This window comes from Rhinoraja longicauda, chromosome 9, assembly GCF_053455715.1.
Source record: "Rhinoraja longicauda isolate Sanriku21f chromosome 9, sRhiLon1.1, whole genome shotgun sequence".
Classification (NCBI taxonomy): Eukaryota; Metazoa; Chordata; class Chondrichthyes; order Rajiformes; family Arhynchobatidae; genus Rhinoraja; species Rhinoraja longicauda.
Genome location: NC_135961.1, coordinates 35,598,720 through 35,620,075, shown reverse-complemented (window position 1 = coordinate 35,620,075; position 21,356 = coordinate 35,598,720). Strand labels below are relative to the sequence as shown.

The window sequence follows — 21,356 nt, the reverse complement described above, 5'->3', positions numbered from 1 at the left end:
CCTCTGGCAGCTCATTCCATACACCCACCACCCTTTCTGTGAAAATGTTACCCCTAAGATTCCTATTATATCTTTCCCCCTTCACCTTAAACCTATGTCCTCTGGTTCTCGATTCCCCAATTCTGGGCAAGAGACTATATGCGTCTACCCGATCTATTCCTCTCATGATTTTGTACACCTCTATAAGATTAACCCTCATCCTCCTGCGCTCCAAGGAATAGTCCCAGCATGCTCAACCTCTCCCTGTAGCTCAGTCCCTCGAGTCCTGACAACATCCCCGTAAATCTTCACTGCACCCTTTCCAACTTGACAACATTTTTCCTATAACATGGTGCCTAAAACTGAACATAATATTCCAAATGTGACATCATCGTCTTATATAACTGCAACATGACCTCCCAACTTCGATACACAGGAGGGGGGAGGGGGGGGGGAAGATACACAAGGGAAGGGCAGAGAATGGAAATAATTGCTTTGTTCGTACACAAAGTCAGCAAGGATTTAAAAGCTCTCTCTCTCTCTCTCTCTCTCTCTCTCTCTCTCTCTCTCTCTCTCTCTCTCTCTCTCTCTCTCTCTCTCTCTCTCTCTCTCTCTCTCTCTCTCTCTCTCTCTCTCTCTCTCTCTCTCTCTCTCTCTCTCTCTCTCTCTCTCTCTCTCTCTCTCTCTCTCTCTCTCTCTCTCTCTCTCTCTCTCTCTCGTCACCGTACTATGCTGCTAACTAACGATGACGTCTGCCAGTCACACTCATACCTCCAACGTTCAGATACCTCTGCATCACACACTGTTGCAGGCTTCACACCCACACTGCATGCACACTGCTCACAACTCCACGGCGCTCAAACACCCACCACACAAGCCGATGGAGGCAGCAGCCGACAGGTGGTGGGAGCAGCAGCAACACGTCAGCCCACCCCCACTGTGGGGGTTTTGGGACCGTCCATCGCTGCTGAGGCTACGCCTGGTCCAACAGTGAGGATGAAACCATTCATGGCATTCTCAGGTATCTGATCTTCCTCCTCATATCACTCAGCTCCTCATCCCACGCACGTTTCTGGTGTATGAGCTGCAGATGGTGTGAAGCACGCACCTCCTACTTTGTCCTCCAAGTCTCGACCACTCCATCTGCCTTTCATAGTCATACAGCGAGGAAACAGGCTCTTACACAAAATGTCTGCATGCACTAAGACCTACCACACCGACCAACATGCCCATCTACACTAGTCCCACCTGCCCAAGCTTGACTTATCCCTTTAAACCTGTCCAGCCCATGTCCCTGTCCAAATGTCTCTTAAAAGTTATGATAGTACTTGCCTCAACTTCCTCCACCGGCAGCTTGTTCAATGTATCCTTTGTGTAAAAATAAAAGTTACCCTTCAGGTTCCTATTAAATCTTTCCAGCCTCGCCTTAAACTTATGTTGTCTACCTATGTCAGATTAGGTTGCTCCAAGTGTGCTCTTTCATTCCTGCTGTACTCTGACATCTGAGGCATCTTTGTTGCAGCAATAGGCCATTGCTGAGGCTTTCAATGCTAGGAGCATTGTAAGAAAGGTGGATGAGCTTAGAGCCTGGATTGACATCTGGAAGTATGATGTTGTGGCGATCAGTGAAACAGTGAGATGACACCATGCGTTCCACACATGGTTGCAGGAGGGTTGCGATTGGCAATTAAATATTCCAGGATTTCATTGTTTTAGATGTGATAGAATCGGAGGGGCAAGAGGTGGGGGTGTTGCATTGCTTGTCAGGGAGGATATCACAGCAGTGCGTTGGCAGGACAGACTAGAAGGCTCGATTAGGGAGGCTGTTTGGGTGGAACTCAGAAATGAGAAAGGCTTAGCAACACTTATAGGGGTGTATTATAGACCGCCAAATAGGGAACGAGAATTGGAAGAGCAAATAAACATAGCACAAAAAGTAAGGAAATTTGTGTTTGGTAGATTATTTCTTTGTTGTAACAATGCTTCTTGGCAATAAATCTTATACCGTTGGAAAGCCTGTTTATTTCCCTTTTAAATGGTGCCACATTTGTAAGGAACATGCATTTGTGGGATGAGCAGCAGAGCTGAGTATATGGGTTGCGCCCATGAAATATTTGCCAAATCTTCTCTGCCAATGCCAAACAGCTTATTCTGCTGTTGCTATTGACTCTTGTTTTGAGCTTCTGGTACCCCCAGGTGCTGACAAGAATGGGATGCCATCCCACAACAGTGTGTGACCAGGCTGGTGACCAGCATGAGGAGGAGGTGCCAGGCTGTTATGGCTGTGTATGGTTCTTCCACACGCTACTGTGGCTCCTGTTTATTAAATGAATAAATTGTTAAATTGCCAATATGTCTTGTTTCTTCAGACTTCAATCATCCAATCCACCAAACAAGACCGAACAAGAGTCAATGGCAGAATAAGCTGTTTGGCATTGGCAGAGATTTGGCAAATTTTTCATGGGCGCAACCCATATACTCAGCTCTGCTGCTCATCCCACAAATGCATGTTCCTTACAAATGTGGCACCATTTAAAAGGGAAATAAACAGGCTTTCCAACGGTATAAGATTTATTGCCAAGAAGCATTGTTACAACAAAGAAATAATCTACCAAACACAAATTTCCTTACTTTTTGTGCTATGTTTATGTAAGGAGATAGCAGATATTAGTAGTAAGCACAGAGTAGTGATTATGGGTGATTTCAATTTTCCGTACATAGACTGGGAATCACATTCTGTTAAAGGGCTTGATGGTTTGGAGTTTGTAAAATGTGTGCAGGATAGTTTTTTGCAGCAATACGTAGAGGTACCTACCAGAGAAGGGGCAGTGTTGGACCTCCTGTTAGGAAATGAGACGGGTCAGGTGACGCAGGTATGTGTTGAGGAGCACTTTGGGTCTAGTGATCACAATGCCATTAGTTTCAATATAATTATGGAGAAGGTCAGAACTGGACCAAGGGTTGAGATTTTGGATTGGAGAAAGGCTAATTTTGAGGAGATGAGAAAGGATTTAAAAGCAGTGAAATGGGACATTTTGTTTTATGAAAAGGATATAATAGAGAAATGGAGGATATTTAAAGGTGAAATTTTGAGAGTACAGAGTCTTTATGTCCCTGTTCGGTGGAAAGGAAAGAATAATAATTTGAAAGAGCCGTGGTTTTCCAGGGAAATTAGACACTTGGTTCGGAAAAAGAGGGAGATATACAATAAATATAAGCGGCAGGGAGTAAATGAGGTTCTTGAGGAATATAAAGAATGTAAAAGGAATCTTAAGAAGGAAATTAGAAAAGCGAAAAAAATATATGAGGTTGCTTTGGCAAGTAATGTAAAAGTAAACCCCAAGGGGTTCTACAGATATGTCAATAGCAAAAGGATAGCGAGGGATAAAATTGGTCCATTAGAGAGTCAGAGTGGACAGCTATGTGCTGAGCCGGAAGAAATGGGGGAGATATTAAACAATTTCTTTTCTTCGGTATTCACCGAGGAGAAGGATATTGAATTATGTGAGGTAAGCGAAACAAGTAGAGTAGTGATGGAAATTATGAGGATCAAAGAAGAGGAGATACGGACACTTTTGAAAAATATAAAAGTGGATAAGTCTCCAGGTCCTGATAGGATATTCTCTAGGACATTGAGGGAAGTTAGTGCAGAAATAGCAGGGGCTATGACGGAAATATTTCAAACGTCATTAGAAACGGGGATGGTGCCGGAAGATTGGCGCATTGCGCATGTTGTGCCTTTGTTTAAAAAAGGTTCTAAAAGTAAACCTAGCAATTATAGACCTGTTAGTTTGACGTCTGTGGTGGGAAAATTAATGGAAAAGATACTTAGGGACAATATATATAATCACATGGATAAACAAGGCCTGATTAGAAACAGTCAACATGGATTTGTGCCTGGAAGGTCATGTTTGACTAATCTTCTTGAATTTTTTGAAGAGGTTACCAGGGAAATTGATAAGGGCAAGGCTGTGGATGTTGTCTATATGGACTTCAGTAAGGCATTTGACAAGGTTCCACATGGAAGGTTGATTAAGAAGGTTAAATCGTTGGGTATTAATAGTGAGGTTGCAAGATGGATTCAACAATGGTTGAATGGGAGATACCAGAGGGTAATGGTTGACAACTGTATGTCAGGTTGGAGGCCAGTGTCCAGTGGAGTACCCCAAGGATCTGTGTTGGGTCCACTGTTGTTTGTCATTTACATTAATAATCTGGATGATGGTGTGGCAAATTGGATTAGTAAGTATGCAGATGATACTAAGATAGGTGGTGTAGTTAATAATGAAGTAGATTTTCAAAGTCTACAGAGAGACTTGGGCCTTTTGGAAGGGTGGGCTGAAAGATGGCAGATGGAGTTTAATGCTGATAAGTGTGAGGTGCTGCATTTTGGTAGGACAAATCAAAATAGGACGTACAGGGTAAATGGTAGGGAATTGAGGAATGCAGTAGAACAGAGGGATCTGGGAATAACTGTGCATTGTTCCCTGAAGGTGGAATCTCATGTGGATAGGGTGGTGAAGAAGGCGTTTGGTATGCTTGCCTTTATAAATCAGAGCATCGAATATAGAAGTTGGGATGTAATGTTGAAATTGTACAGGGCATTGGTGAGGCCGAATCTGGAGTATGGTGTGCAGTTCTGGTCGCCAAATTATAGGAAGGATGTCGACAAAACGGAGAGGGTACAGAGGAGATTTACTAGAATGTTGCCTGGGTTTCAGCACTTAAGCTACAGAGAGAGGTTGAATAGGTTGGGTCTTTATTCTTTGGAGCGTAGAAGGTTGAGGGGGGACTTGATAGAGGTTTTAAAATTTTTAAGAGGGACGGACAGAGTTGACGTGGGTAGGCTTTTCCCTTTGAGAGTGGGGAAGATTCCAACAAGGGGACATAACTTCAGAATTAAGCGACAAAAGTTTAGGGGTAACATGAGGGGTAACTTCTTTACTCAGAGGGTGGTGGCTGTGTGGAATGAGCTTCCGGTGGAAGTGGTGGAGGCAGGCTCGATTTTATTATTTAAGAGTAAATTGGATAGGTATATGGATGGGAGGGGATTGGAGGGTTATGGTCTGAGAGCAGGTAGATGAGACTAGGTCAGAGAAAGTGGTCAGCGTGGACTAGTAGGGCCGAACGGGCCTGTTTCCGTGTTGTAATTGTTATATGGTTATATAGTTATATGGTTAACACAAACTCCAAGAATTCCAATCCCTGTAGAACCTCATCACCTCTGAAAGTCTGCATACACTAAGACCTACCATAGGTAAAAGATCACCAACTGCCTTGGAAGGGTCAAACTATCCATTTAGTTGTGGGGGCCAAGATGCTTTCAGTGGCTTAACACTTGACTCTCCTTGTATGCCTTGCAATGGCATTAGCTCCATCACTCAGGTCCAATTTGGCAGGGCTGTCCTAAAACCAGATGTTGTCAACATCTGGCACCTGACATAATTCATTACACCTCACTCTCCTTCTGCAAGATGGTCATGGAGTCATAGGACAATATGTCCACGCAGACCAAGATGTCCCATATATACACTAATACCACCTACCTATGTATGGCCCATATCCCTCTAAACCTCTCTATCCATGTACCTGCCCACATGTCTTTTAAATGTTGTTTACCTGCCTCACATTTCTCCTTTGGCAGCTCATCCCAACCCCATTTCGGACATTGGACTTTGTCTATGGAACTGATAACTACAATGCGGAGAACTATACTCTACTCACCAACTAGAGAATGGTCCTGACCTTCTATCTACCTCATTGGAGACCTCGGACTATCTTTAATCAGACTTTACTGAACTTTATCTTGCACTAAACGTTATTTCCTTTATTCTGTATCTGTACTCTCTGGGCGACTTGATTGTAATCATGTATGATCTTTTCACTGACTGGATAGTACACAACAAAAAGCTTTTCACTGTACCTCGGTACACACGACAATAATAAACTAAACTATATTCCCACCACCCTCTGTGTGAAAAAGTTGCCCCTTGGGTTCCTATTAAATTTTTTCCCCCTCACCTTAAACCTATGTCCTCTGGTTTTCGAATCCCCAACTCTATTCATTCACCCGATCTATTCCCCTCATGATCTTTTACTCCTCTTAAGATCACCTCTCATCTACCTACGCTCCAAAGAATACGTCGGATTAGGCCCTGTAAACCTATTTCTTTTAACCATCTGTACTACTAAACCTCTATGTCTGGTGATGTCTTTGATAAAACATCCCGCGGCACTTAATCATGGTGAATATTTAGCACCCTTCCTCATTTCGTGCCCAGCTGCACAATAACATGGACACATGTACCACGCCCATGCTGGCTGCTTACTGGTTTCCATGACACCCAAACAACCAGAAGCCCATGTGTGGCTTAATCTGGCAGAGAGAGGAGCCCTCCTTGTCAGATCCTGCCTGTATGGTCAGAATCGCGCTCCCAACACACAAAGTTCAGGTTTATTGTTGTCACATGTATAGTGGAAAGCTTTGCTTGCGTGCTATCCAATCAGAGCGGATAATACGATACAAAAATACAAACAAGTCAAACTCCAGTACAATGGATAGAGCAAAGGGGAAGATGCAGACTGCAGAATATAGTTTAGTTTATTATTGTCACGTGTACCGAGGTACAGTGCAAAGTTTTTTGTTCCGTGCTACCCAGTCAGCAGAAAGACTACACATGATTACAATCAAGCCGTCCACAGGGTACAGATAGAGGATAAAGGATATAATGCTTAGTGCAAGATAAAGTCCAGTAAAGTCCGATTAACGATTGTTCGAAGGTTTCCAAAGATGAGCGGTAAGCAGCGCGCTCTAGTTGGTGAGTACAGTATAGAGTCATAGAGTCCTACAGCACAGAAAGAGGCCCTTCGGCCCATCGTGTCCGTGCCGCCCGTTACCAAACACAGTCTAATTTTAATCCCATTTTCCCGCATTTGGACCGTAGCCCTGAATGTTGTAGCATTTCAAGTGCCCATCCAAATGCCTCTTAAACGTTGTGAGTGTTCCCGCCTCCACCACCATCCCAGGCAGTGAGTTCCAGACTCCAACCACCCTCTGGGTGAAAAAGTTCTTTCTCACATCCCCCCGAAACCTCCCTCCCCTTACCCTGTATCTATGTCCCCTCATTGTTGAACCTTCCACCAGTGGAAGAAGTTCCCCGCCATCTACCTTATCTATGCCCCTCATAATCTTGTACACCTCGATCATGTCCCCTCTCAGCCTTCTCTGCTCCAGGGAAAACAACCCCAGTCTGCTCAGTCTCTCCTCATAGCCGAGGCCCTTCATCCCTGGCAGCATCCTGGTGAATCTCCTCTGCACCCTCTCCAAAGCTATCACATCCTTTCTATATAGCTCTCAGCATTGTAGCGCACCAGTTCCATAGACAAAGTCCAATATCCGCAATGAGGTAGAGGTGAATTGGACAGTACCCGAGCTGATGGAAAGATTGTTCAGAGGCCTCATAAAGAGGGGAAGAAGCTGTCCTGATGGTGCATGGTTTCAAGCTCTGAGAATATCCCATGGCCCTTTATTGTGTAGATGACTTAGTTATTAGGTCCCAGCCTAGAGTATTTATGGTCATTTTTCACAAATGACCAAAATGACAACTTATTTTCACAGCTTTCCTTAATAGAGTTTGGACTTGCAAATAACAAGGTGATGACACTCGTGTTAAAACTACAGCCGTGTTATTCAGCAGTTTTAATGCAATGGGGCCAGGACATTTCTGGGAACTACTCCCATGTTTTTGCAGGGACTCCTGGTGAAGTCACGAGAGTGGGGCAGCATCAGCCTTGCAGAAATCCCCAGCCACAGTGTCAGTGAATCGACAAACAGTACAAAGTATCAATGTAGTTCCTCTTTCTCAGGGGTGGTTTTTTTCATCTTTGTTGGTTAATAACTGACTTTTAAATATACAGTGCCATTACATTTCACTTTTTCCAGTCATCGTGGGAGAGAATGTCACAGGGTGCTGGCCTTATTTGGAAAGAGGAAGTTCTCGCCTCCAAAACTGTGCAGAAAATGCCGTGATGCAATTTCCGTTCCCTGAGTGTTTCCACCTGCCTACAGCCTCTTTATATAGTGTGTGTGGAGTAGATGTGCTGATAAAATTGCTCTGCTCATTGGATTTGTATCTGTGTGGTTGGTAATGGCGCTCATTTTACATGCAATTCACCTGGAGTATTGATACTGTGGCACAGTAACCTTCACAGGTAAGCACATTTACATTCATTAAGTCCACAGTCATAGAATTATCCTTATTTGATTAATATTGGAGTTTGAGGTATTAACTACAAGGAAAGTAATAAAAAGGAACTGCAGATGCTGGTTTATACCAAAGACAGACACAAAACGCTGGAGTAACCCAGCAGGTCAGGCAGCATCTCTGGAGAACATGGATAGGTGATGTTGCCTATCGGGGCACTTCTTCGGACGAATAGTCTGAAGAAGGGTCCCACCCCAAAACGTCACCTGTCCATTTTCTCCAGTGACCTATTAGAAGAGGTTGGACAATAGGATTGTTTTCTCTGGAACATCGGAAGTTGAAGGAAGACCTGGTAGAAGTGTATCAAATTATGAGAGGCGTAGACATTCTGAACCTTGCTCACAGGGTGGAAATGTCAAAGACTAGAGCACATAGCTTGAAGGTGAGAGGGGCAAAATGTAAAGGAGATGTGCGGGCCCAAGCTTTTTTATACAGAGAGTGGTGGGTGCCTGGAATGCACTGCGGGTGGTGGTGGAGACAGATACAATAGTGGTGTTTAAGAGGCTTTTATGCAGGGAATGGAGGGATATGGATCATGTGCAGGCAGATGAGATTGGCAATCATGTTGGGCATAGATATTGTGAACTGTGCTGTACTGTCCTGTGTTCTAAAACTAGAGGTCTTAGGTTTAAGGTGAGAGGAGAAAGATTTAAAAGGCATATGAGGAGGAATTTTATCACCCAGGGGGGTGGGTATATGAAATGAGCTGCCTGGGGAAGCTGTACAATGTCAACATTTAAACAGGTACATGCATAGAAAATATTTAGAGCAGTGTGGGCCAAACGCAGACAAATGGGACTAGCTCAGGTAGACAACATGTTCGGCATTGATTAGTTGGGACAGAAGGACTGCTTTCATGCTGTATGACTTTAGCTCTGTAAGATAATTGTGGCACACATTTTGTTACTGCTGGCAGTCCTGCCCATTTGCAGATTAGTTACTTAACTATGTAATCTCCTACAGGTTGGAAAACACTCCAAGATCCTGGGCCTTTCACTCTTTCCTCCCCAAACCTGCCTGCCTCTTCTACTTCCCCCTTTAAGTCCCTTCTTAATGCCTGCATCTTTGGTCAAGTTTTGGCCATCTGTCCTGATAGTTCTTTGGAAGATAGACACAAAATGCTGGAGTAATTCAGTGGGTCAGGCAGCATCTCTGGAGAAAAAGAATAGGTGACATTTTGGGTCAGAAAATAGTCGGAAACCTTCTTCCGAACCGAAAAGTTACCTATTCTTTTTCTCCAGAGATGCTGCCTGACCCGCTGAGTTACTCTAGTATTTTGTGTCTACCTTTGGTATAAATTAGCATCTGTAGTTCCTTCCTACCCCAATTTTTTTTTGCATGGCTTGTTTGCCAGATTTTATAATCTGTCCGGTAAAGTGCCCAAGTACGTTTAAAAGTGCCAACTAAATATTGTTTTTGCCATTGTTGCTGAAATACCTTGATCGTGTCCAAATGGTAAAGAAAACCACATAGAGCTATCTTATCCTTGGACCCACGAGTCCTCTATATTAATATTCTCTAGGTGGTGCATTTTAGCTGCCGAGGGGGTGGGGAGGAAGGAGCATGTGTTTAGATAATAAAGTGCATGGGACCATGTATGTCAGCTTGTGTTTTATTCATATGTACCATCGTTTGGATTGATAGCAAATTGGTGTAAGAAGCCTGAGGGTGACAGTTTTTGATTTCTTGTATTTAGGCGACCCAACAACAACAACAAAAAAGAAAACGAGCTTAACTTTGCACTGCTGATTGGATTAATGAAGGTTTTAAGTAACTCTGCTCTGGTGAGTTGTACATTTTAAAATAAATATAATCAGATTGTTAAATTGAATCAACTGACTTTCAGCCTTAGCTGCAGAGTTATCCTGCTGCAACTTGTAATGGTGTACTTGTGTAAATGGGAGTCATTATATCATTGTATGTGAAAGCCAGAAATATGAACTTGGAAGATTCTGGGGATAATCAGCAGATCAGGCAGCATCTGTGGAGAGAGAAATAGAGGTTGCTAGTCTTTCACAAATATGTGGGATCTCTATTGATTTGTAATTTGGACATTTAATGGTGTATTATGAGAGAAGTAAGATTATGTGTGTTTGCGTGTTGATGTAGTGTGGATATATAACAAGGGTTTTATATGTATAATAGTGCATTATCATAGTATAGATGTATGTGTATTATACATAGTGTAGATGTATAATAAAGGTTTATACATAGTGTAGATGTACAATAGTGTATTATCATAGTGTGGATGTATGATAGAGTATTAAACATAGTGTATATGTATGAGTGTATTAAACATAGTGTATATGTATGAGTGTATTACACAGTGTAGATGTATGATAACGTATTAAACATAGTGGAGGTAGATGTATGATTAAAAATAGATATATAAAGGCCATTTGTAGACAACAGTCTAAGGAGAATGGTATAGTATGTTTCTGTTTTTCCATGTGTTAATAATGTATGCAGGTATGATGGTGCATGTTTGTGTGTTGCTGCGATTAAAGATGGATCTCTAAGGATTGATCCCAACAAATAGAGAAACATTGGGTTTCCTACTTTTGTGCTACTTATGGGGTTGGCACGCCAGCAGTGGGCCATGTGGGGCAGGCAGCAATGAGGCAAAGCCAGCTGTGTGGTGGGGAGATTTGAGGGGGTGGAACCAAAATTGAAATTTTGCCGTGTTCTAGTTTCTGGGTTTTCAGAGGTGTTTGAATGCGTGCTTATTCGTGACAAAAATACTTTTATCTTCACAGGCTAAAACACTAACTGTAAGCAACATGGAACCACCTGGTGAGGTGATAAAGACACTACTAACGGAACCAGCAGAGCTGGTGAGTGATCAGTGGAATAAATGTAATAAATATCTCTTGCAGGGCCTAGAATAGACAGGCGTTTGTCTATGTTATATGTTTTTAGTTTATTTTATTATTGTCACGTGTACCGAGGTATAGTGAAAATCTTTTTTGTTGCGTGCTGTCCAGTCAGTGGAAAAACTGTACATGGTCACATTCAAGCTGTCCACAGTGTACAGATGCAGGATAAAAGGAATAACGTTTAGTGCACGATAAAGTCCGATTAAAGATAGTCCGAAGGTCTCCAATGAGATAGATCTTATCTCAAGACCACTCTCTTATTATTTTGCAGGGGGGAATGGAAATATTTCCGGCAATATACCTGGCTTGTAATTAGATCATTTTAGATTTTGTTTGATACATTTATGTTTTAGTTATGTTTATTAAACTTTGATAAATGAAACTGAGGTGTAAATGTAACTACTTGTGAAAACAAGAGATTGGCATTACTATTAAATGACTCGTTGTACTTGTGATGAGTAAGGCCAGTATCTCACTGCACCGTGTTTGTATTTTTAGGGAGATACCGAGAACCTCCAACTGGTGCTGTCAAACAGCAAGAACTTGGCTTCTTCCCTGATTGGTGAGTTTGAAAGTAAGCCAGCGTATTCTCCCGCCAGATGTATGAGCCTGTGGTTTAGCCTGTTACAAACAGACAGTCAAGAGCCTCCTTAACTTCTCCTTTAAGTTAATGCATCATTGAAATAGTTTGACTGAAAGTTACAGCCTGTAAACATGCCCTTCAGCCCACTGAGTCCACGCCAACTATCGATCACCCGTTAACATTATTTCCATGTTATTCCCCTTTTGCATCCACTCCCTACACCCCGGGGCAATTTTCTTTATAGAGGCGATTAACCTACAAACCCGCACATCTTTGGGATGTGGGAGGAAACCGGAGCACCTTGAGGAAACCTACGTGGTCACAGGGAAAACTGTGAGACAGCACCCGAGGTCAGGATCGAACCTGGGTCTCTGGTTCTGTGAAGCAGCAGTTCTACACGCTGTGTCAGAATGCCGCCTCATATTTAATTTTTTTAAATTATTTTGAATCTATCAGTGAGAGTGGATACTTGGTTACTGGCTTGAAAACAACTAACAAAGATAGACACTGAGTGCTGGAGTAACTCAATGGGTCAGGCAGCATCCCTGAAAAACATGGTTAGGCGATGTTTCGGGTCGGGACCCTTCGTCATTCCCGACCCGCAACGTCACCTATCCATGTTCTGCAGAGATGCTGCCTGACCCATTGAGTTACTCCAGTACTTTGCGACATTGTTTTGTAAACCAGCACCTACAGTTCCTTGTTTTGCAAAGAAAGAGTAGAATTTTAAAAGCAACTTTGTATGTCTTTAGAGGATTGGTATCTTTATCCTATAGTATGTTTTTGTTATTCCGTTTGTTAATAGAAATTAACAAAGGAGAATTATGGAAATATTGAATACTTTTTCTATATTTGGAGGTCGTACTTTCCCCAATCACTTCCCCATGTACTTTCCCTGTCTATTTTCTGTCTGTGCTTTTGCATGTATTTGTTTGATGTATACATACTTTTACATCTATTTTTTTCCATTTTACTTTCATATTCAGATGCTTAGGCTTGTGGTCGAAATCCCCCTTCACGTGCAAATGCTATCAATTACGTTAAAATTGGCTTCCTGGTTCCAATGCACAAGTTCCCATTTCAAACAGAAGCTGATCGGGCATACATTTTAAAATGAAGAGTCTTTAATTTGAATTTTTATTGCTATTGTTCATTTTCTATCTTAGGAACATGGTGAGAATTAGACATAATTAGCTTATCGGCAGATTTCTTTTCTCGGAAATGCTACTTCGAGCTAAGGCTGGCATGTGCACAGCTATGTAGATTGTACCACAGATCTTTTCAAAATGCAGACGTAGGCAGAAGGAAAGATTAAAAAAAGAAACTTGTTCTTTTAGATTGTGGTATTGTATTCTAATCATACTTGTTTTTGCATTTGTAGGTCATCAGTAGAGCCAGGATGTTTAGGCGCTAAAAATTTCTGAAATAGGCAGGCAGATAGGCATAATAAAATTACAAAAAAGGCATTTATTGTCAAAAGAAGGCATAAAAAGGCATGTATGGTTAACCAAAATATGGTTAAAAATGATAATATAAAGGTATACTACATTAAATGACCAAAGTTGCCTGGTTGCACATAATTACTAGCATTCTTTTCAAATTATCTGGTGTTAAACTATGCCGTCTGTCAGACAGAATATGCTTCAGTTGTGAAAACCCTATTTCTACCCCAGCTGAGGTCACTGGTGCATACCCGAAACAAGCTACAAGCTATATTCATGTCAATATCTTGTGTATAACAACTACCTTTGAGAACTTTAGGTATGTTTTGTATTTCTTCAAGATCTTTGCTACCTAAAATCACTCTCTCACATTTTCCTTGTATGTCTTTACCTACATCACCAGGAACTTTATGAATATCGGCAGTTACTTTGTTGAAAACCTGCAAGTTATTCACTAATGTTTCACTGCGTTTCTCAAGGGAAGTGATAGCTTGTGGGAAGTTTGCAAAATTGGAAGTAATAAACACAAGATCGCGTTGGAGGGACTTGTTCTGCATGATTTCACTGACGATCCTGACTGCAGTAGATTCTTCTTCTTCAAAACAGTTGACAATTTCTTGTATCTTTTCAAAATTTGCAGCATAGTAGAGTACAGCAGAGAGCCATGTACCCCACCTAGTCAAAATGGGCTGAGGAGGTAGCAGAATCTCAGGTGCCATTTCCTTGAACAACTGCACATGTGATGGTGCTTTGAGGGAGATTTTCTTGACATTGGAAACTAGGCCATCGACATTTGGAAACAAGCTACATAAGTGCTCGACAATTCTATGGAGTCCGTGAGCTAAGCATGTCAAATACAACATTTTGGGGAATAAAACTTTAAGAGCACGAGTCAGTCACAAACAGAAGAACATTCTCATGTTTTATACCTTCTGGCCAAAGTAGGGCAAGTGAAGATGTAAACAACTGAGCAATAGTTGAGCTGTTTGACTTCTCCAATACTTCCGATGTCAACAAATACTCCTTTGATGGTTGGCCTGCCTCCAGACAATAAAAAATTGTCCCCAGCGTAGAGGATGGTGCTAGCTGGTTGCCATGGATTCGGTGGGCTGAAGGGTCTGTTTCTGCACTGTATCTCTAAACTAAACTAAAATTGATTTTGAACTCACTATTTCAGTTGTTAAAATTGCACCCTCCACCATTCACATCCATGATGACATTTCATTTTCTTTCATTTGAATCAGATGCCAGATTGAAGCACTGCAAGAAAAACAAACCAAAAGGATCGTGGCCTTTCCGCAAAAACTCAGCACGCAGTGAATCCCATTCTTCCAGGAATGACGGCCTTTTTGATCGGCCTCTTAAAGACATTTGTGATCACAAAGATGTTCTCAGCAAGCCAATCCTGGTAAGTTGACAGTAACTGTCCCTCCCAATCTCATGCCAAGAACTGGGGCCCAGCATACATGAGGGGAAAAGATCGGATAAATGCACAGTCTTTTGCCCAGAGTAGGGGAATCGAGAACCAGAGGACATAGGTTTACAGTGAGAGGGGAAAGATTTAATAGGAGCCTGGGGGTAGGTTGTTTACACAAATGGTGGTGGGTATATGGAACGAGCTGCCAGAAGAGATAGTTGAGGCAGGGACTATCATAATGTTTAAGAGACATCTGGCCAGGTACATGAATACGATATTCAGAGGGCTATGGACCAAGTATGGGCAGGTGGGACTAGTGTAGATGGGGCATGTTGGTCGGCGTGGGCAAGTTGGGCTGAATGGCTTGTTACCATGTTGTATGACTACTAAAGATTGACACCAGTTACATATTCATAGAACAGTACAGTGTAGACACAAGAGACTGCAGCTGCTGCAATCTTGCGCAGAACACAGTGCGGGGAGTAACTCAGCAAGTCAGGAAGCTTCTCTAGAGTTCACAGATAAGGTTCAGGCCGGGATCCTTTCTTCTAACTCGGTGGAACAATACAGCAAAGGAACAGGTCCCATAACCCACAATGTCCGTGCCAAACATGATGCCAAGATAATCTCACCTCATCTTGCCTGCACATGATGCAAATCTCTCCATTCTATGCAATTTTCAGGTTGGACTTTGTGTATCTGAACTGGTTCCACAGAGAAACAAAATTAATATGTTTAAAGTAATAGTGATAGTGGAACTGGTGCAAAGAATCACTTTTCCCCTGTATGGTTTGGTTGCAAACATGGTTTTAGAGATTCACGAGATTGAGAAATAGCCTATCGAAAGCTGCCTTTCTAATCAAATTATTTCTTGTAATAATAATGTTTCCTTTTTGTGTTGTGTTTTGCTCCAGGATATCCTGACTGTCCTGCTCCAGAAAGGACCCTCATCGGTTGGAATATTTCGAAAGTCAGCAAACATAAAGACCTGCAAGGAACTAATTGAAAAACTAAACACGGGAAAGGAAGTGTGCTTGGAGGAGGAACCCATCAACCAGTTGGCTGCTGTCTTCAAGGTAGAATAAATTGAAACTCTAAACAGGGGTTGCAGAGCTGGGAAGTGTTTGACAATTTAATATCGGTTACTTGTGGCCTGATTGACTAATTCTGAATGTGTCTAATGCAGAATTTCCTACGGAGAATCCCAAACAGCGTCCTGGTGACCGAACTATACGATAGCTGGATGCTGGCTATGGAAAAAGAGCCTTCTGAAGAAAGAATTGCAGAGATCAAACAGTGAGTATCATCCTGATGTATGCTGTACCTCTCAGTGAATGTTTACAGTTACAAAGGTTAGAAGTTAGAAGGATGAGAGGGGACCTTATTGAAACTTACCAAACAATGAAAAGCCTGGATAGAGTGGATGTGGAGAGGATGTTTCCACTAATGGGAAAGTCAAGGACCAGATGCCATCGCCTTAGAATAAAAGGACGTACCTTTAGAAAGGAGATGAGGAGGAATTTCGTTAGTCAGAGGATGGTAAATCTGTGGGATACATTGCAACAGAAGGCTGTGGAGGCTGTCAATGGATATTTTTAAGGCGGAGATTGACAGATTCTTGATTAGTAAGGGTGTCAAGGGTTATGGGGAGAAGACGGGAGAATGGGGTTGAGAGGGTAAGATAGATCAGCCATGATTGAATGGAGGAGTAGACTTGATGGGCCAAATTACCTAAATCTGATCCTAGAACTTATGAACATGAACAAAACAGGAGAACAAACTCAATCCTCAGGTACTTTGTGTTCTAATAGTGAAATCATCTAGGGTCTACTAATTTGCTTCCCTTTTATCATTTGTTCATGTGTCTCGGATTAGTGAGCTGTGATACCAAAATATATTTCAAGTCAAAATTGAGAATATGTTCAAAACTGTAATGTTTCATGTTGTAATCATTATATTTTGTTGGTTGGCATCAAATAAAACAGCAGCATGATATACAATACAAATTAAAGAGACACTTAAAAAAAGACCTTTGTAGTACACAAGGGTCTTGCACAACCAAATGTTGTAAACCAGCATATTATCTGAATTGCAACAACCGACACCAAAGACATCTGCCAGATTTTTAAATATTTCCAAAAATAAGCAACTTAATGCAATAGCATTATAGATAACGGCTTACTATTTTCTTGAAGAAATCACACAATCACTAAAGCCGCTGTGTGTGTTGACCATGATACAAATGTAGATGTCATTCTGCACATTCTTTCTCCTGATACCAAATGTTCTACCTAACTCTTAAAATCATCATTAAGATGACTTTGTTCAGAGCTGCTGAAAGTCCATTGCTGGGGATTTCCTGTCCAAAAAAAAAGTTTAGAGAACTCCAGTGTCTTGGAGGAAGTGCTGAATTGAGTAATGAAGAATTTGTAACGGTAACTAATGTAACGGGAACTTTTTACTTTTCCTTTAGGCTTCTGGCAAAACTTCCAAACCACAATTGCCTCTTACTTCGCTATATGTTTTGTCTGCTCTACTGCATTAATAAGCACTCAGAGGTGAACAGGATGGATGCCTACAATCTTGCTGTTTGCATTGGCCCAAATATGCTCTGGCCCAACAAACCTCCACTGGATGCACTGCAGAAAGAAGTAACTGCAAAGGTAAATAAATACACCTTGCATGCTGTTAACCTCTCTGGATAGATCATAGAACAGTACAGCACAGTAACAGGCCCATCGGCCCACAATGTTTGTGCTGAATATGCATCATCCATATCCCTATATTCCCTGCATTTCCATGTGTCTACCTAAAAGCCTCTCAAATGCCACTATCGTATCTGCATCCACCACCACCCATGGCAATGCATTCCAAGCTCCAACTACTCTGTGTAAAGAAATCTTGCCCCGCACATCTCCATTAACCTTTCCCACTCTCAACTTAGAGCTATGTCTTTTGGCGTTGGACATTTCCACCCTGGGGGGAATGGTTCTGATTGTCTCCCCAATCTATGCCTCTCATGATTTTGCATACTTCTATCAAGTCTCCCCTCAACATCAGACCTTCCAGCGAAAACCTCTGACGTTCCAGAGAAAGGTGGAGAAAATTTTGAGATTAACAAATAGTGAAAGGCATGGATAGAGTGAATGTGGGGAGGTTGCTTCCACTGGTGAGAGAATCTAGGACCAGAGGCCATAGCCTCAGAATAAAAGGATGTACCTTTAGAAAGGAGATGAGACGGAATTTCTTTAGTCAGAGGGTGATGAATCTGTGGAATTCATTGCCACAGACGGCTGTGGAGGCCGTCAATGGATATTTTAAAGGCAGAGATTGACAGATTCTTGATTAGTAAGGGTGTCAGAGGTTATGGAGAGAAAGTGCAGGAGAATGGGGTTGAGAGGGAAAGATAGATCCGCCACGATTGAATGGCGGAGTAGATGTGATGGGCCAAATGGCCTAATTCTGTTCCTGGAACATATGATCTTATGAGCAGAAAAAATACAATTTGAGAGTTTGCAACATTTATTCTGAATATTGATTCTGACGCAACTATCATACAGTGATCAAACCCATTTTCACTACAGGTTGTGGCTCTGACGCAATTTCTGATCGAGAACTGTTGCCCGATATTTGGTAATGAGACAACCACACTCCTGGGTGAACCAGCACAAGGGCTATCAGAAAACACTGACAACCCGAGTAAGTAGAACATGCGCATGCATCACATTTAAAATTAACTTGCATTTATATACTTAAAGACATTACAATGTAGTTTGCAAGTTACATCAAGGGTAGCGACTAACGTGTATTGGGAAAACTTCACAGCCAGACTTTACAGAGAGAACAATGATTTTGCGTCCTAATGCAAAAAGGTTGACAAATTCTTTGGACCACACCTCCTCATATCCTGCCTCTTGCAAGGACTCCTCTTTCAAAGAAATGCTCTAATTATTCTTTGATCAATGCGTATATACTGTTTAAATTTCCAGACACACTGGTTCAATATCTCACTCCTTACTCACGTTGTAACATGGATTCATTAGTCCCACTCAATTGTCAACCTAGACTGTATGCTCAAGGCCTGAAGATCGATTTTTTTTCATGGCCATATGACTCACGGTCAGATATAGGAAGATAACATTCAAGAGAGATAGAAGGCACAAAGTTCTGGATTAACTCAGTGTGTCAGGCAGCATCTCAGCGAGAACATGGATAGGTGATATTTTGAGTCTGGACCCTTCTTCAGACATTGTTGGGGGCGGAACTGGAAGAGAGGAGGGGCTGGACAAAGCCGAGAGATAATGGGGTAGATAGTCAATCTTCTGTACAAACAACGAGGTTTAAGGCAAAAGCAAGAAGTTCAGAGGATTTGAGGGGAAAGTTATTTTACACGGAGGGGCTGATATCTGGAATTTACCAGTGGAGGTGGTGAAAGCAGATTTAATGATCGGGTGATGGGATTAATAAAGATGGGCAAAAGTGGACAGTGTGGACGTGGTTTCAGTGCTGTAGATTCTGACTCTGAATAGTTAACCCTGCAAACAAGTGTACGTCACTGACCTTACATTTATGCTATCAAAAGTGATAAAAATGCTGCACGTTCTGAGTCTGCAGAACAGTCTCTTGCTTGACTGTACTCCTTGTCTGACAGCTATTGCGAATAATAAAGAAGTTAACTGTCACTTGCGTCTCACGTAAATTATTCCGACACCTTCCTTATCAAGGATGTGTTGTCTCTACTCCAGTTATGTGGGTTTTGAGGTGACGGGTGAGTCCAATGTGTGATCCGTGTCTGACATGATTGGCACTTTCTTTACAGACATGTCCCCATCTCACCAAAACGACTCTGCCTATGACAGCACTGATCAGGATGACTGGAAAGAGGTAGAAAATGAAAAATGGCAAAGAACAAACTCTAGCTCTGACCAACTGTCGATAAGCCAGGAAATGCTGAGGATGGCGAGAAGGCAGAACTGTCAAACAGACGTAACCGCTTGGGTCACAGCTTCTTGCAGCAATGAATCAATTGATGGCAGAGCAACTTTTAGACCTAACGTAACAGCCCATCCATCCGGACTTGCAACTGGACAGCAAAACATGAGGGTAAACAGGCGCAGCTCTGAACCGACATTAGCTGTTGCTTTCAACTCGAGAAAGATCAACCGGCAGGAATTAGTTGCAAGAAGCCATGATGATTGTTCAGTACCGTTTGTCGTGGATCTCAATCAGCATCAAATGAACAAACAGGTATCTGAGGAAAGCTTTACAAGACATGTCATTAACACCAGGAGGTCGGGCAACTTTAATGTCAGTTCACACTCCGAGCTTTCTACAGCCCCCTCTTCAAAGGCTTCTTCAGTTTCTTCTCTGGCTAGCTCATGTTCAAACATGTCAGAGAACTCTGTTTTTATTAGTTCCCCGCTTGTTTCCCCTACTTGTTGTCAGGAGAATTATGTCTTTCCAGACCATTCAACTAAACTTCAAACTAATGCTATGCCAGACTCGAATGGTTATGTTAAAAGCACTAAAGAAAAAGCTAAGAAACCTCTAACAAAGACTTACAGCTGCGGCCCATCGAGGACACTTAATACAAACCAAGAATCTTTCAAGGATAACGCACTGAGAGAGAAGCTGCCGACCTGTCAGACAGTCCCTGAGGCCCAAGTTGAAGACAGTGACACTGCCAGATTCAGGACTCGCTTCATGTCTGCCGATGAAGTGTTTCAACGGGTTGACAGTAAAAAACGCCGCAGCCCCCCTTCTTATACTCAAGCTATTGAAGAAAGTTGTCCATCTATTCCTTCAACAAAGCAAATGACGGTGAGAAGCATGAAAAATCAGTTGCAGCAGAAAGAACGCATGAGATTTGGTGACACGTTAGTCGCCGGACAGAGAGACAGACCTTGTTCGTTAACAGACGAGCTGCTCTATCCTTCACATGAACATCAGGTCGATCTTGATTCCTGTGATAAACAAACCACAGTTTTTAATCAGTCTGAAGCTCTGCACAATTGTTCTGAGCATGTTTTGCATCCCACAAGACCTGAAAATACACAATATTACAGAGGGAGAGCTATGTCAGAGTCTGCAGGCAGAAGCAAGCATCAAATGTGGTCCACTCAAACCTTTGTGGGCTACAAAGACTTTCAGCATTCTAAAGAGTCTTATGTGTAACATTTGCACAAATTACAATCCATGTTGTTAATATTCTGTTAATGCACTAGGACAACCTAAAAAGCTGTTCTGTTCCATGATGTCTTCCGTTATGGTTGTATGTAGTCTAATGGAATAAAATAGAACTATTAAGTAACATTGCCTCTGAGATTTTCTGAGTGCACTTGGCGATTCGCCTAGTTCAGTGGTGCAGCTGTAGCTTCACAGAGCCAGAGTCCCTGATTCGATCCTGACCTCGGAATGCTGTCTATGTGGAGTTTGCACGTTCTCCCTGTGACTGTGTGGGTTTTCTCTGGGTGTCCCGGTTTCCTCCCACATCCCAGACAGGCAGGTTCTTTGGTGAATTGGCTGCTGCAGTGGATGAGAAAGTGGGATAACATAGAACTAGTGTAAACGGGTGAGCGATGAGTCAGCGTGGACTCGGTGGATAAAAGGGCCAGTTTCCATGCAGTGTCTCTAAAACTAAAACTAACGAGGCTATATGAATAGAATTTAGAAAAAAGAAGGGAATGATCACATTGATGGGAAGTAGTTTTTTAGAGACACAGCATGGAAATGGGCCCTTCAGTCCATCGAGTCCACACCGACCAGCGATCATCCTTACACTAGTTCTGTCCTACA

The 21,356-nt window shown here is 42.2% G+C and overlaps 1 protein-coding gene across 2 annotated transcripts in view; it reads left to right on the top strand.

Moving 5' to 3' along the window:
- tagapb (T cell activation RhoGTPase activating protein b) overlaps positions 1–20,735 on the top strand; it is a 33,080-nt gene extending 12,345 nt beyond the window's left edge. Inside the window, exons 1-10 of one of the 2 annotated variants that reach the window (XM_078405860.1) lie at positions 8,090–8,190; positions 9,940–10,027; positions 11,000–11,077; positions 11,618–11,681; positions 14,389–14,552; positions 15,476–15,637; positions 15,748–15,857; positions 17,035–17,224; positions 18,146–18,260; positions 19,381–20,735. In XM_078405860.1, the coding sequence (XP_078261986.1) occupies positions 10,001–10,027; positions 11,000–11,077; positions 11,618–11,681; positions 14,389–14,552; positions 15,476–15,637; positions 15,748–15,857; positions 17,035–17,224; positions 18,146–18,260; positions 19,381–20,735 (2,265 nt within the window). In that variant the 5' untranslated portion in view covers positions 8,090–8,190; positions 9,940–10,000. Of the gene's footprint in view, positions 1–8,089; positions 8,191–9,939; positions 10,028–10,999; positions 11,078–11,617; positions 11,682–14,388; positions 14,553–15,475; positions 15,638–15,747; positions 15,858–17,034; positions 17,225–18,145; positions 18,261–19,380 lie in introns of those variants that run through there. The other variant, XM_078405859.1, reaches the window with a different exon arrangement.
- Positions 20,736–21,356: the final 621 nt, after the last annotated feature.